Source organism: Meriones unguiculatus, chromosome 7 (genome assembly GCF_030254825.1).
Source record: "Meriones unguiculatus strain TT.TT164.6M chromosome 7, Bangor_MerUng_6.1, whole genome shotgun sequence".
Taxonomy (NCBI): domain Eukaryota; kingdom Metazoa; phylum Chordata; class Mammalia; order Rodentia; family Muridae; genus Meriones; species Meriones unguiculatus.
Window position 1 is genome coordinate 22,180,957 of NC_083355.1, and position 14,866 is coordinate 22,195,822.

The 14,866-nt window shown below is 53.8% G+C and overlaps 1 protein-coding gene across 4 annotated transcripts; it reads right to left on the reverse strand.

Annotated features, from left to right (window-relative positions):
* Positions 1–426: 426 nt before the first annotated feature.
* Igfbp4 (insulin like growth factor binding protein 4) lies at positions 427–13,663 on the reverse strand. Of its 4 annotated transcripts, none has more exons than XR_009592795.1 (6): positions 13,048–13,663; positions 6,872–7,017; positions 5,677–5,811; positions 3,932–4,079; positions 2,269–2,326; positions 427–618 (listed from the first exon to the last, which is right to left on the reverse strand). XR_009592795.1 is itself a non-coding variant. In XM_021653467.2 (5 exons), exons 1-4 carry the CDS (start codon positions 13,394–13,396, stop codon positions 3,945–3,947), a joined length of 765 nt encoding a protein of 254 aa, XP_021509142.1. In that variant the 5' UTR covers positions 13,397–13,663; the 3' UTR covers positions 427–618; positions 3,932–3,944. The 4 variants fall into 4 exon arrangements, 1 of the variants encoding a protein (XP_021509142.1); XR_009592794.1 differs by having other exon boundaries at positions 2,819–4,079; XR_009592793.1 differs by lacking the exon at positions 2,269–2,326 and having other exon boundaries at positions 2,819–4,079.
* Between the last annotated feature and the right edge of the window lie 1,203 nt (positions 13,664–14,866).

Consider the following 14,866-nt stretch of genomic DNA (forward strand, 5'->3'; position numbering starts at 1 on the left):
CCAGGCTCAGGATCAGCGCTATCAGCTTGGGAGGAGGGAGGGAGACAAACCAGCCTGTGTGGGCATGGATGGGTGCCAGGGTCTAATCCTGGCCTGGATTCCTGTCCCATCTGGGCCTCGGCTTCCCCATCCGTATAGCCGGAGCCGTCAAGAACTGGGTGGAACGGTGACTTCCCGACCTCCTGTTCCCGTCATCGCGACCGTATCTAGAGCCTTCCCCCTTGGCCTGGGTGGTCTTTCCAAAGAGGGTTCTGGCTCCGGGTTCAGAATTTCGGGTTGGGAAGGGGACCAAGAAAATGAGGAGAGTGAGCCAGCCATGGAAGCCGCTAATCTCCATTCTTCCTCCCCCCCAGCTCCACCCCTGGGGACTGCGCTGCCGCCTCCGCTGAAAGCAATTTGTCATGCCCTGAATTAAGTGATTCCAACAAGGGTTTAATTTCAGTTTAATGGCTCTGTTTTTATGTGTAATTAAATACCATTGCATGGTGAAAATATGTTGTTTGCACTTTAGAGACTGTGTAAGGGCCTGGGGAGCCAGTTCCTTGAAGTTTCCACTCACAGGCTCCATCAGCCTGGCTGCGATTCTCTAGATGGGGGGTTGGGAGGTGACCTGGAGACCTGAGGAAAGAAGGAGAGGGGAGTGGTGGTCTCCATGGCGCCTGACACTCAGGAAAGTCTGTTTCTAATTATCTGCATAACCCCCACTTCTAGCCTCTGACCTCAACCCTCCCCAACCCCTGGGGCCTCAGGCAGAGAGTGGGCAGGATCTGATTAGACCCTCCAAGGACTGAGGTGCTATTGGGACCCCACAATGGGTGTGCTCAAAGGCCAATTCCTTTGTCTCCCCTCACTTGTCCTCTCTACTCACAACTGTGCTCCCCCTGCCCCTGCCCCTGCCCTTCCCCCTCCTGTTAAGGACCTTCAGCCCACTACATCCCTACTCTCTCCTGCTTCAGAGGTGACACTAGTCTAAAGACCTGAAACACAGTTGGAATTTCTTTAGCTAGGAATGTTTCGGGGTCATCTACCAAACAACCACACGCCTTCCAGGAAGGGGGACTCTGGTGGTACCCGAGTCCTTGCATACTTCATGACATTCCTGGGAACAGCTTGGTGGCAGAGGGCCAAAGAGCCGAGATGATAGGCTTTTCCTGGAAGGAGCTGGGGGATGGCAGAGGCTTAACTTCAGTACCTTTCTAGATGACAGGGCAGAGGGCTAAGCCACCCTCAGCAGACCAGGATTTGATCGCCACTGAGAGATGAGAAATGGGAACCAAATGCCAGGGCATGGATGAGCCAAGGAACTCCCACCCTGACCTCCGTGTCAGGCCAGTAGAAGGAAACATTTTTTGCATATATTAATATGTGTGTTTGTATGTGTGTGAGAGAGATACAGAGACAGAGAATGTAATGTTTGGGCTTGCACATGCCACTACACGCCTGTGGAGGTCAGAAGACAACTTGCAGCTGACCATGTGGGTCCCAGGAACTGAACTCAGGTCTTCAGGCTTGGCGGCTAGTGCCTTTACCCACTGAGCCACCTTGCTAGTCCAGAAAATAAGTCTCTTGTGGAGGCAGAACTGAGCGGACAGGAACTCGGTTCTCAAGGCACAGTGGCCCCACAAGGGCATAAAAGTTTGGTCCTTGCATTCTCCCTCCTGAGCTGCCAGTCCTGGGACTGCTGAAGGGCACGTGGAGGCCAGGTCAGGAGGGCATGTCTGACTGGGAAGGTCGTGAAAACACAGTGCTGCTTTTACTCTCCCTGACATAGGACAGCCTACCCAGGAGAGGAGAGGTGTTTGCCATGAACTGTGGAACCTCTCCAAAGCACATGGCCTCTGTTATCTGGTGCTACACACCTCTCCTAGAGGCCTACAACTTACCCCCTGAAGATTCACTCATGAGTTAACTGAAGGGAAATGCATACTCTGTGGATGTGGTCACATTATCTTTCCTGTCTCACACACACACACACACACACACACACACACACGAGCCATTGCACATGTTAATACGCTAGGCTCTGCTTTAGAGGTTTGGGAGAGGAAAGAGCTCTCCTAGAACCCCTTACCAAGAGTGCAAGGCTAGAGGCCAGAGAGGGTCAAGGAAGCAGGGATGGGAAGGTGTGCCCTAGGGAAAGAAGTAGGTCCCTATACTTGGCTGAGGAACCCCAGATTTCATTTTCAGGCTACACCACCCAACTACCTCAACATGCCTTGGCCCCCAAAGGAGCCCAGGGATCGGAGGACCAAGTCTCAGCTCTGTTACCTCCTGCTGATGGCAGCAGCCTGGTGCCTCAGGGATTGCTACAGCCTCAGTAGGAAGTCTGGGCAATAAAGAAGTTCGGAGCCAATGATGTTAGAGGCCTAAGGAGTCTCTGGATCAGGGAGGGGACTGGGGCAGGTCACTATTCCCCAGAAAGCAAGAGACAACACAGAGCCTCCAGGGAAGGGACCTCCATCAGAAATCAGCCCATCCCTACACACACACACACACACACACACACACACACACACACACCCTGTGGAAGCAGAAGCTAAGGGAACATGGCTATGGCTCCACCAGGGAACACGTTCTGACACTTCAGGTTTAAAGCCAACGGTTTCCACTCTCCCAGCCTTTCAGAACTGAACACTGGAGCCATTATGCCCGTCCCCAGTCAAGAACACGGACACTGGAGCTGTGGAATGAGCTGCAACGCACCAGCACCATCCCCGTCCGGCAAATCCTCTCCATTACCATCTAAATTGTTAAACTAAATCGAGCTGTGAACCCGCGTTGTGCAAACCCTAGGAAACGTCCCAGCGCCACTGAGTACCTGATACAGGAGCCCGCGGTGGGCGCAGACGGCTTCCTTGGCCACGCCTCCAAAGCCACAGGACCCACCTCCTATGCGACAGTGGAACTGCCTTGGGAGAAACCCCAGGGGAGGGCTTCCGGTTTGTAGCAGTCGCTCACCAATCAGAAAGGTCTGGGGCCATACAAGGCCCACCTCCCTCCACCCCTGATCCATCCTTACCTCTCACTGTAAATAAATCAACCAAACACAATCACCTGGACACTTTTTGGTTTTGTTCTGTTTTTTTTGTTTTGTTTTGTTTTGTTTTTTTAAAAAAAAAGAAGAAGAAGAATGAAAAGACATCACAGCCAACAAGCAGGTCTCTAAGTCTATCCAGGCAAGCCAGAAAATGCCCAGGGGGATAAAGAGGGTAGGACCGGAGGTGTAAAGGGGAGAGGGGACATGGGGAGGGGGACAGAGCCAGAGGGCAACTGGAAAGAGGGTCAGCCTGGTGACTTTATGACCAGTCACAACTGGGGACCAGAACAGGACCTCCACAGCTCCTCACCCCCAGCACATGACTCTTCTTCTCCATCAGACACACGAAATCCAATCTTGCCTTCTTTCTTCTCTCCTGCATGCTCAATAAGCCCACCTCCCCGACCCCCGTCTTTCAGGCCTTCCTCTGACCCCATCCATTCCTCTCCCACGGGCCTTATAGGAACACCTCACACCACGGCAGTCAGAGGACATCCGAATGAGTCCTCCCGGGGCTGAACACTAAAGCTGGCACAAAGTATGTTGTCAATACATGGTTTTGGATGGCAGAATGAATGAATGAATGAATGAATGAATGAATTCAAGACTGATTTAAGAACACACTGGGGCTTCCTGTTGCTACACTCAGACCTCCTGGCCTATCTAAGCCCATAGCGGGCACTCCAAGCTCAGGTTTACCCTGTGGGACACACCCCGTAAACGCACGTACATACGCACACACACGTAACACATGAACACACGCAAACTACACCAAGGGAAACTTTGGGCAGGGCCAGAGGCAAAGAGCCAGGCTTCAGACCGAGACTCCATGCCAGGTCAACTCTACAGCCCCCCAGATCACAGGGGCCTAGCAGGGGGCACCGAGTCCCCCACCTGCGGGCAGGCCTCACTCTTGGAAGCTGTCAGCCAGCTGGTGGCAGTCCAGCTCCCCCTTGGGTTCCAAGCCCCCTGGAAGCTTCACTCCTGTCTTCCGATCCACACACCAGCACTTGCCGCGCTGTCCATCCAGGGCGGGGTGACACTGTCAAGACAAGGACATAAGAGGTCAGTCAGCTCCTGCAAAGGAAACAAGAGCTGAGGACGTCCCACCTCCAGCCCAGCCCCCAGGCCGGACAGTTTTGCTCCTCCAGGATGGTATCTGAAGGCAAGGGGTCTATTTTGAGCACCAGTCCCCAGAGCTCACTGCAGCGGGGAGTCTTGTCCAAGGGGAGTTCTGGAGAGCTTCCAGAGGCACGACCAGAGGAGGCCCTTACACTTAAAGGCACAGATGGATTGTAAAGGCTGGGCTCACTGGAGATGCTGTGACTGGGCTGGGATTTGTAACGTGGGATTATAGCTGAGCACAGGATGCAAGTTGGGGTGAAGGCAGCATCAGGACCACAGCTAAAGATGGGTTAGGGATTATGGGTAAAGCATGGGCCAGGTGAAGTTGAGAGCCCACGTCAGAAGATGTTGGGCCAGATGTGGCACAATGCCTGTAACCCCAGAACTTAGGAAGCAGAGGCAGGAGGATGGCTGCAAGAAACTTAACATCAGAATTAAGACAGAAGTCAAGGTCAGAAGAACTGAGGACGGGCTAAAATCAGACTGGGAGCGGAGATGGGTGCTCAAAAGTGTGTTTCAAAGCCAGACTCAAAAGAGAAAAAAAAAATTATCGATTACATCATATACACTCTACCTCTGTATGGAATGAGTGAAAAAAAAACAAGCTTTGATGAAGTCACAGTAGAATTCTGCACTTTCTCCTCGTTTTCTCATAACCCCAAAAACTGCTCTAAAAAAATGGTCAAGTTTGTGTTGGGAAGAAGGCTGAAGACGGGCCAGGATCCGGTTCCAAGGAGCCCTTTCTGTCCCTTCCTTCACCAGTCACACAAAACCCCACACCCTCATCTTGCCACGCTGCGATCGATGAGGTACTGTCAGAGGACAGTACCATGTCATCCTCCTACTGAAGCCTCTGCTGGTTGATGTGTCCGTAGCGGGAGGGCAACCTATGTGCCTGTGCTCACACAACCTAGACCAGAAGCTCGCCAAGGCTCCCCCGGCCACATTCGGCACAAGGCACTCCGGTGCTCAGTCCAGATAGGTCACCTCCTGCTGTACACAGCGGCATGCTGGGCGCTGAGGGCGTGAGTGAATGTGACTGCTGCTATACCCGCTGCCTTCTCTCCTGAGCCCTCTTTCCACGTGACTGTCTTAGGCTCAGGCCGCCCGGCTCTACCTCCATCTTTACCTCACCCAGGAGCCTGAGCTCAGCTGCAGAAGCGTGAGCTGTTTCCTCCTTGATCTTATAGCATGGGCTTAGGGAGGACGACTTTGGTGAAAAGGGAGGGGGAGGGATGTTGGGAGCAGGGTCTACACCATCAAGAGGGAGCAGCAAACAGTCCTGGAAGGAAATCAAGTTCCGCCATGAACTCACTCTGTGACTTGGGCTAGGCCGTTCCAAAAGGAAGGAGGAGGACAGAACACGCTGAGGTGCTTCAGAAGGGCTTAGGGAGAGTGGTTGGGTTGGATTTGGGGAGCTTCCCTGCCTAAGATGCCCCTTCGGGAGCACCCTGAGGAGAGCCAGGCGTTCCCCAGGCTGAGGCCCAGAATGGGAAGCAGGGGGAGGCACCCACCTGTTTGGGGTGGAAGTTGCCATTGCGGTCACAGTTGGGAATGGGGATGATGAAGAGGTCTTCGTGGGTGCGGCTCTGCGAGGCAGCCAGTCTCTCCAGGGCCCGGTGCAGCTCGCTCTGGCAGGAGCCCTGCGGCTGGGGAGGTTAGAGAAAAACCGCTCGGTTCGTGAGGAGGATCTAGCTGGGACTCTGAACTCAAGGAGGGCTGAAGGCCCTGAACAAAGAGTCAAGGCCTGGGTGCTAACAAGTGAGAGCAGAAACTCAAGTCTCAGGCCGCCGTGGCGGTCGCTGAGGAGAAGGTCTGACAGAGAGCCCTCCCACAACCGGAGGTAGAAGCAGGAGGATTGCTGTAAGTTCAAGGCTAGCCTGGTGTACGTGGGGAGTTCTAGCCAGCCTGGGCTAAAAGTGAGACCTTGTCTTACAACCGATGATAAGTTTATTTATTTATTTGTTTAAAGCCACTTTAAAGGAGGGAGTGGTAAGGAAAGGGGCCTTAGAAACATACAGAGGCCTAAGCAAGCAGGGTAAACAGAGTAACACGCAGGCTTGACCCACTGCGACAACTAGCCAGACCCTAGAATAGGACCCCAAATCTTCTTCCTATGGCCAGCTTATTAAAACCCTTTTGTTCACAAGACTTGGACAGAGAATCCAAGAAAAACAGCCAAGAGTTGGTGGTGGTGGCATACCTCCCAGCATTTGGGAGGCAGAGGCAGGCTGGTCTCCCGGTTCAAGGCCAGCCTGGCCTTTAGATCGAGTTCCAGGACAGCCAGGACTACATAGAGAAACCCTGTCTCAAAAAGCCAACCAACCAAATAAAAAAGCTGGGCCGTGGTGGCGCACACCTTTAATCCCAAGCGCTTGGGAGGCAGAGGCAGGTAGATCTCTGAGTCTGAGGCCAGCCTGGTCTACAGAGTGAGTTCCAGGAGGACAGCCAGGCCTACACAGGGGAACCCTGTCATGAAAAACCAACAAGAAAGAAAGGAAGAAAAAAGAAAAACGGAACACTAGGTGACTTGGGCCCTGCTTTTACCAATCAGCTCTGCTCTGCCAACATTTACGTGCAGAGCGAAAAAAACGAATCACAAAGAGAGAAATGAGGATTCTCCTTGGGTCCTGATGAGATAGATACACCTTGTACACACACACACACACACACACACACACAGAAAGCTTCAGTGTTTGCTGTGCTCACCACAGGCCGGGGTTCCTCCCGGGGTGTCCCCAGGACCTTCATCTTGCTCCGATCTCGCATTTTGGCCATATGCTTCTGCAGGCACCTATGATCGTGGGCGCTGCAGGGGTTGAAGCTGTTGTTGGGATGTTCGCTCTCATCCTTGTCTGCAGGCCGTCCGAGAAAGGCAGAGGTCAGCATCAGAGCAGAGGTTTTTCACTCCTCCGACCCCCTACCTGCTCCCTCCTGCATTGCACTGCAGAGTCTGGGGCAGGGAGAAACGCGCCCCCCACCCCCCACCCCACTCCTCTGCATCTCTTTGGAAGAATATTCCGCTCGAAGTCCTTGACTTGTTCCTCTCCCCACCCAGTTCAGGATTCAGATGAGTCACCCGCTGCAGCTGCCCAGATGGCAGGGGGGTCCCCTGGGTCCTGCAGGGAGGTCTGAGGCAGGCAGTGGGAAGGGGGAGACAACTGGATCTTCTCCCCCTCTGCTCAGCTCCTCCCACCATCCCCCTCTCCATCTGCTCTCCCTTCCTGTCTCCTTCCTTGCTCTTTCAGCATCTGGCTGAGCCTGTCGGGCATCCCTAGGGCCAAAATCATATTTTCCATGAGCGAGGAGTCTGGCCCCAAAGGTTCTGCCACTGTCTGGGTCTGTAAGTGTGTGTGAGTGTGTGCCTGCCTGAGAGAGAGAGAGAGAGAGAGAGAGAGAGAGAGAGAGAGAGAGAGAGAGAGAGAGGAAGGGAGGGAGAGGGGAGAGACCTAGCCCCCTGTGTGGCCCCAGAACAAAGAAAACAGCCACACATTCCTCCACCCTCTCTCTACCTCTAATTCTCACATCCTTAAACTTTAGCCCCTGTTCAATGTCCCTGTGAGTGGACCAGAAGCATGCAAAAAGGCTATTTTTGGATATGCAAATTATGAGGGCAGACCCTGTCTCCACAGCCCCTTCCTGAAGGCTCTAGTGAGCTGCCCCAATCCAGAAGGTCCTACATTGTGACCATGCTACTCCGTCCTGGCTGCTGGGGCCAGAATGCAAGGCAGAGCTGAGAAGGGGGCTGGAGGAGTTCTCAGCACATCAGAGCCACCTCTGAAATACTCAGACTTGGCAGCTCAATGCGGGCCCAAGTGCAGAGGCCCTGCCAGCATTCCAGATGTTGGCAGGCGGACAGGAGGTTACATCTGGTTTGCGTCAGGACTTTTTTTTTTCCTGAGGAGTTAGCAGGTTCCTCCATACATGGCAACAGTCCCAGAGCTGCCTCTGGGTCAAATGGTATTTTTCTGCCTAGCCAAAGCTGGGGAGTTGGTTTTTGTTTTATTCTTCTAGTTTGGGGGACAAGGGAAAGGAAGAATGTAGACGAAGAGACAGCAGGCTAGGAGAGATCTAAACCACCAAAAAAAAAAAAAAAAGTCTGTTAAGATGCCATACCAAAATAAAACTGACTCACCAGGGATAAATTTTGTCTTTGAGTGAAGTGTTAGTGTAGCATTAAAAAACAGAGATAGATGGAACAGTGAGACACAACCATCCTCTGCTTATGTGAGCAAAGGGTAGCCCCAAGGGGGCCCCAGTCCCCCATCAAGCTTGGGAGAGTCAGCTAAAGGGGATGGAGGGCATCAGTGGGATCCACAGGACACAACCCAGGACTGACTCTAAGTACATCACCCCAGCAATGCATTCTCCCTGATTTGCAGTCTTTTCACAGTCTGAATGGCTTTGCACAATCTGATTTTTTTTTTTTTTTTTTTTTGTAAACATGTTTTTAGGCTCAGAGTTCAGGGGGTAAAGGAGAATTTGAGGCAAGCATTCTATCCCTAAGCTACAACTGCAGCCCTCGCATCCCTTTTCTTTTCCTTCTCTTTGGAGACAGGGTTTCCTGCAGCCCCGTCAGGCCTCCTACTTGCTGTGTAGCCGAGGCTGGCCTTGAATTCCCCGTCCTCCTCGACTCACCACCTAAGTACTGGGTTATAGGTGGGAGCCACCGCATCTGGCTCCAAGGCCCTCAAGTGATTTTTTGTTTTTTTTTTTTTAGTTTTGTTTTAGGAGTTTTTAGAGAAAGGAATTGCCTCAGGAGATAGAGTAACCCTACCCCACAGTCCCAGAGCTATAATAGGATGACCCCCCACAAGAGCCCCTAAAAAGATGGCCCAGAGATTTGACCACAGTATGTCTTCCCAGTGTGGCATTTCTGTGAATACAAGCCAACAATAGCAGTTCTTGGGAGCTTACCCATGGGTATTTGAGATGTTCCTCATTAATGAGAACAACTGAATACCTTGTTGAAACCTAAAACTGCACAGGACATAGAGCGAGCCTAGAAGCATAGTTTATGCAGACGATATCACAGAGGACCTTAACTGAGCACAGCGGAGTCAGCAGCGTGCCGGCCTCTGAGTGTGGGTGTCTCCGTGATCTAGTCCAGTGATCCCCAGTTCGAATCTCTACACTTAGAATAGTTAAGAACCGCCATCTTGGGAGAGTAGCTTCTTATTCGCCTGGGGTCATAACACAGGTGAGTCCACACCCACCCACCGACACAGATTCACAAGTGTTTACGAACAGTCACATGTCCAGACACATGCTTGTCCAGGTACGTACTTCTACACCCACTCAAGTACTCTGACCCTGGCGCCGGTCAGAAACATGGACCAAGCCAGGGCACGCTGACATCCTGCTCTCTCTGACCACGGTTTGTTGACTCTCCATTTAATCTGTAACTTTTCCCTGTCTATCTATGCTTACCTGGCAGGCCGAGGACTCATCCTAGAGTCCACCGTGCTGCGCCTCTCAAAAACATTAACTTTCTGGCACCGTTTAGCTTCTAACGCCCTCCACCAAAGTCTCTGTGCCTCTGAGCAGGAGCTGGAGGCTGACCCCTCCTCTCATTAGGTCTCCAAGAAGCCCGACTAGAAGGTGGAGCTGCCAACATGAAGCGGGTCTTCCCCTCTAGCTTCTGCCCGGATCTGAGCAAACTGTCATCCAACCATGGCAGAAGTCTTGCTCTTCGCTCTACAGCAAAGCAGGGTGAGGAGCCCCCAGGGATCAGCCGGGCACAGCTCTGGCTCCAGGAGAGGCAAAGTTCCTGCTGCTTAATTTCACTCCCATGATCCTCTTCAAGACCAGGCCCTCAAGACACCCAGGCTAAGAACTGAGTGGATCCTGTCACCCAGACTCAGAAGTTTCAGCCATGCTCTGGAGGGTCACTTACCTGCCCATCAAAAATGCCCCTCTCTTCCTTCATGCCCTAGACCCTAGCTGGAGAACCCAAGACAACCCACGAAGGATACCAGGTTGTTTCTTTGAGATTTTGCTCTAGGTGGTGTCTTACAAGAGATTCTGCAAAGCCAACCAACCTCACTCCACTCCTCTGACTCTCCCCAACTGTGTTCCCTTACCTATGGTCTCCAAAGTCCCAGCCTGAGCTTCTCCATCTCCACCCTCAAAATCACTCCAATCTATGGACTTATATTCTATGCCAAACACCCCAAAACTATGAGACAATTGATAGAAGAGGAAACTGAAACTGCCTAGGTGGAAAAGAGGAAGGGAGACATGTCTTCGGCCACTTTAAGCACCAATAATCTGAGCTTCGTCAGTATTAAAGAGAAACTCTAGGCAGCCATGCTCTTCCTCCCCTCTCTGCTAAAGGACAGAATGTCTGAGAAGGCCCAGTTCCCATGACACGACTAGATTCCCAGTATCGGAGTAGGGAAAATATTTGCTGTGTTCACTAAAAATTAACCCGGCTTGTCTGTTCCCTAACCCTGTCCCGGAGGGACCTAGAGCCTGGTTTAGGAACTCCCTGTCCCAAGCCTGACCTCACCATTGAACACTCTTTCAGATCTCCAGAGTCGAGGGTCAGTACCACGACATGAAATTGTAGACGTAAGACGCTTACACCCATTCCCACCTCTGGTGGCCTCAGTAGTGCTGATTGCCAGCCTGTCTGAAAGGAGAACAGGGCAGGCTGGAAACAGAAAGGAGAACCAACCTGCCCCTAGGAAAAATAAAAATAAAAATAAGGAGAGCTTGTGCCAAAGGACCACCCTCCTAAATGATCAGCTGAAGCTCAACCCCATGAGCAAAGAACAGGGGAAAAAAAAAATAGACTAACACCCTTTACCAAAGTATTTCCGGGACACAGGTCCCAAACCTGGAGACCTAAAAGGGACAATGGCCTATGGACCGTTGTCAGTTGTATGAGGTGTGATATGGGGTCTGAGCCCTGATCAGTATTTCACCAGATACTCTGCAAAGCTCTTGTACAGCTCTACGGTGCTCCTCCCGTGATGCAAAGGTGCCAGACCATGGCAAGGAAGTACTTCTGTGAGGACTAGAAAGCACTGACCAGAGCTTGCCAATCGAGTGTCTGATGTCTCCAGGGTCCTCCTGGCTTTTGATTTTTCCCTCTTCAAATACCCGTACCCACGGTGTGATAGAAGCCAAGGGCAGGAAGTGGAAGGGGAATTAGCGAATCCCAAAACAGGCCTAATGGTACCCGCTTCCTAGACTCCTCTTGAAACTAGCCTGCCTCACATCCACAAAGCAATCAGGAACTGTGCCAGGCCTTCCTAACCCTGGGGATCTGACTTTCCTCCACACAGTCGGGATGCTCCTATGCTACTAGGGGAGAAGGCTCTCATAAAGCTCTTCTGGTTTGTGCTCAAGTTGGGCAGAGAGGAGGCTCTTCACCTGCTGCTGGATGCTCACCAGCTGGTGGAGGGCAAAGGCTCACAGTACGCATCCTAAAAATGTCGTCATCTCCCCAGAGCTCATTGCCCCCAAGATCACGGAATCACTCCACCTCCAGCAATGCTGGGTGCCAGTCTGGCATTTCTCCCAGAATGTTTTCTGCTGACCCATCTCTCCTTGCCCAGGGGCAGGAAGGGCAGAGAGGCACCCCTGGGGTCCACCTCCTTCCTGTTTTCCCTGCATCCTGCTTTCCTCAAACTAACAAGCTGCTGAGGATTGAGGAAGTGGATTGGTCTGGGACCCAGAGCAGGAAGCTTGGGGCTCAAGTCCCAGCATCCGGACTGCAACAATGGAAGATTCAAGCATCAGGAAAGAAAGAGGCACAGAGAGGCTGTCAGAAAAGAGACAATAACCAGAGTCCGTGACACAGATGGTCAGAACATCCAAAAAGCAACAGAAACGCAGAAAGAGTCACTCACTGTCAGAGCGACAGAGTCTGTGTCAGAAGGGTGAGGGCAGCAGGAAGAAAAAAAAAAAAGAGCAAGAGAAGAAAACTAGTAAGGCTCAGGAGACAGAGAAAAAGAGAACTCGGGGCTGTTTGGTGAAACTCGAAGTTGAGAGACACAGCAGGAAATAACAAAGGGGCACGAGAAAGATTCTAAGAAGAAACTGAGAAAGGTCCACTGAGAAATGGAAAAAAAGAAAAGGTTCAAGTAAATACGAGATCAGGGCAAGGGACCTTCTGAAAGTCTCTCTACCCCTCCTTTCCTCTCGGTCCCATACACCCAAGGTGTCTGCAACTCCGGGCTGTCGGCCAGTCCTTCCCTCCAGCACCCCCACCTCCAGGTGGCACCTGCCAGAAGGTAGGAGCAAGAAACCTGGACGTGCCACCCTGGCAGAAAGAGTCGTGCTTTCCCCTGCTTTCCGGGCCTTTGGGGACGTATAATTCTCATGTGCATCACCATCGAAATCCCTCTGAACTGTATGTCCCACTTCACCATAGGGTGATGAGTGAAAAGTCCAGACCCTGGCTCCTCACACCTTTGGGTTTCACCAGGCTCCGGAATCAGGGACAGAAAGGAACCCTACACCCTACTCTCTCTCTCTCTCTCTCTCACACACACACACACACACACACACACACACACACACACAATCCTTTTCTGGCTCTACGCGACAAACGTAACTGAATCTCGTCATTCAACTTACCTTAATCGCCTCAGGAGCCCGGCTTATCACTGAGGCCAAGGCCCCTCTTCCCCCAAAAAGTCTCTGGGTGGTTTGAGATGAAGAGATGGGGTTGTTTCCCCTTGACCAGTGGCAACTGGTGCTGGGATTAAGTGCCAGTTTTCTTGGCTGTCCCTGTCAGGCTCTGCCACGTATCTCCCTTCTCATCAACTCACAGGGGGCTTCTGGGGCCTTCCAGGCCAGCCAGAACGGGAACCAAGTTTCGGGGAGGAGGGCGCTTGGGAAAGGTGACCCGAGGGAGGGCAGGTGTACCTTACCAGAGGGCTGCAGGCTTTCCTGGATGGCTTCGATCTCCGACAGCTCAGTGCACACGCCTTGCCCGTGCATCAAAGTGCGCAGGGGCTTCTCCACCCCCCGGGGCGGGTAGCAGCGCATGCCTGAGCCACAGCGTGGGGTGTACACCCCGCAGGGCATCCCCAAGCCCAGGGCGCAAGTGGCGCAACAACCGCAGCCCGGCTCCCGCACCAGCTCCTCGCAACCCACGGGGGGTCGGCAGCGCGCCAGCTTCTCCTCGGAGCAAGGGGGGCAGTGGATGGCTTCGTCGCCCAGGCTCGGCCGAGGCCCTGCGGCCAGCAGCAGGGCGGCCACGAGGCCGAAGGGCAGCATGGTGAGGACAAGGATGGGGACGCAGCGGGGGAGCGCGAGCTCGCGGGCGGGCTACGAGGGACCCGGAGGCAGCGCCCGGAGAGCTTAGAGAACCAGACCCGGAGGGCTCGGGGACACGGAGCGGCCCCGGCAGGCAGGGACGGAGCCGGGGAAGTTAGCAAGCACGCTGGAGCGGAGCGAGCCTGGCCACCACCGAGGCGCTGCGCTGCATCCTCGGCCCGGCCCAGCAGGCGGCGGGGGGCAGGGGGCTGAGCGGCTGCCCGGGACCAGCTCCCGGGACTTTATACCGGCCCCCTGGCCACACCCCCAGCGCCGTCCCCGAGGTGGGAGAGCAGGGGGCGGGCGAGGGGGACGGGGAACTAAGGCGGGAGAGGAGGCCGTTAGGGGGAGGGGGCGCTGGCCTTAGTCGCCGCCACTGCTCCAACATCTGAAAGTCCTTTGCTCCGGAGAAAGCAGCGCGGTTGGGACGCGGTGGCCCGCGCGCACAGAGCCTCTGAGCTTCAGAGCCGGAGCCCTGGAGAGGAAGCAGTGCGGGGGGGGGGGGGGCCAAGGGGGTGCTGCTTGGCCCCGTCCCTCGACCTCGGAGGATTCCTTCCCAGTCACCTGAGTGACCCTCGTTCTGCCACTGAGAACCTGACCTCATAGCGAACTCAAGATCCTCGCGTTCAGTTCCCCCCTCCCTGGCCAGAGTCCTCAGGCCGCCCACCCCCACCCTCCACCCTGGTATGTCCAGTCTCAAGCGCCGGAGAGCGCGCTGAGTGAGGAGGAGCAAGGCGGTGGAGCAGAAGGGCTCCAGGAGGGCTGCGGCCTAAGGCGCTGATAGGTGATCTTCTCCTCACTTGCTCCTCTACCTCCTGCCGCTTGATTCCCAGCCCTAGCTTCCATTTGGGCCTTGCTGCACTCTGCTTCCAGAACTCCAGGACAAAGTGCCAAGGCTCTTCCTCCTTCCTAGATGTTTTTTCCCCTCTGCTGCCTCGCTTAGATTCTGGAAGGAGACTGCCATGGGCCCTGAAACAACTCCAGGGATCGCCACTCTTTGTACTCATCGTCTGCACAGGCGGGCGTATTGTGACAGTTTCTCCGTCGATGGCAAAGATTCCCAGAAAGGGAAGCCTCTTCTTAATTTTCCCGACGCCACTTTTGCCCCTGGATGACATCCTACGGATAAACCTATCCCCTTACCCTCGCAGCAATCCTGTTGGAAATGACAATAGATCTAGAGTAGCGTGGGGGGGGGGGGGCAGAGACCCACCCGCTAGCACCTTCTTCCCCATCTTTCCCAACGGAGGCGTTCGTTTCTGTGTCTGTCCGGGCGTAGTCGGAGGCCGAGTGGATTTTAGGGGTGGATGGGGTCGGCAGGGTTTGGTCCAAACATCCGAGGAGCCACCAAACTAAAGAGCACTTCCCAGCCCTCTTCCTGTTCTTTGTCCCCGGGCAGGGGTCTTTCGGCTTCTGGGGAATTAGGCCACC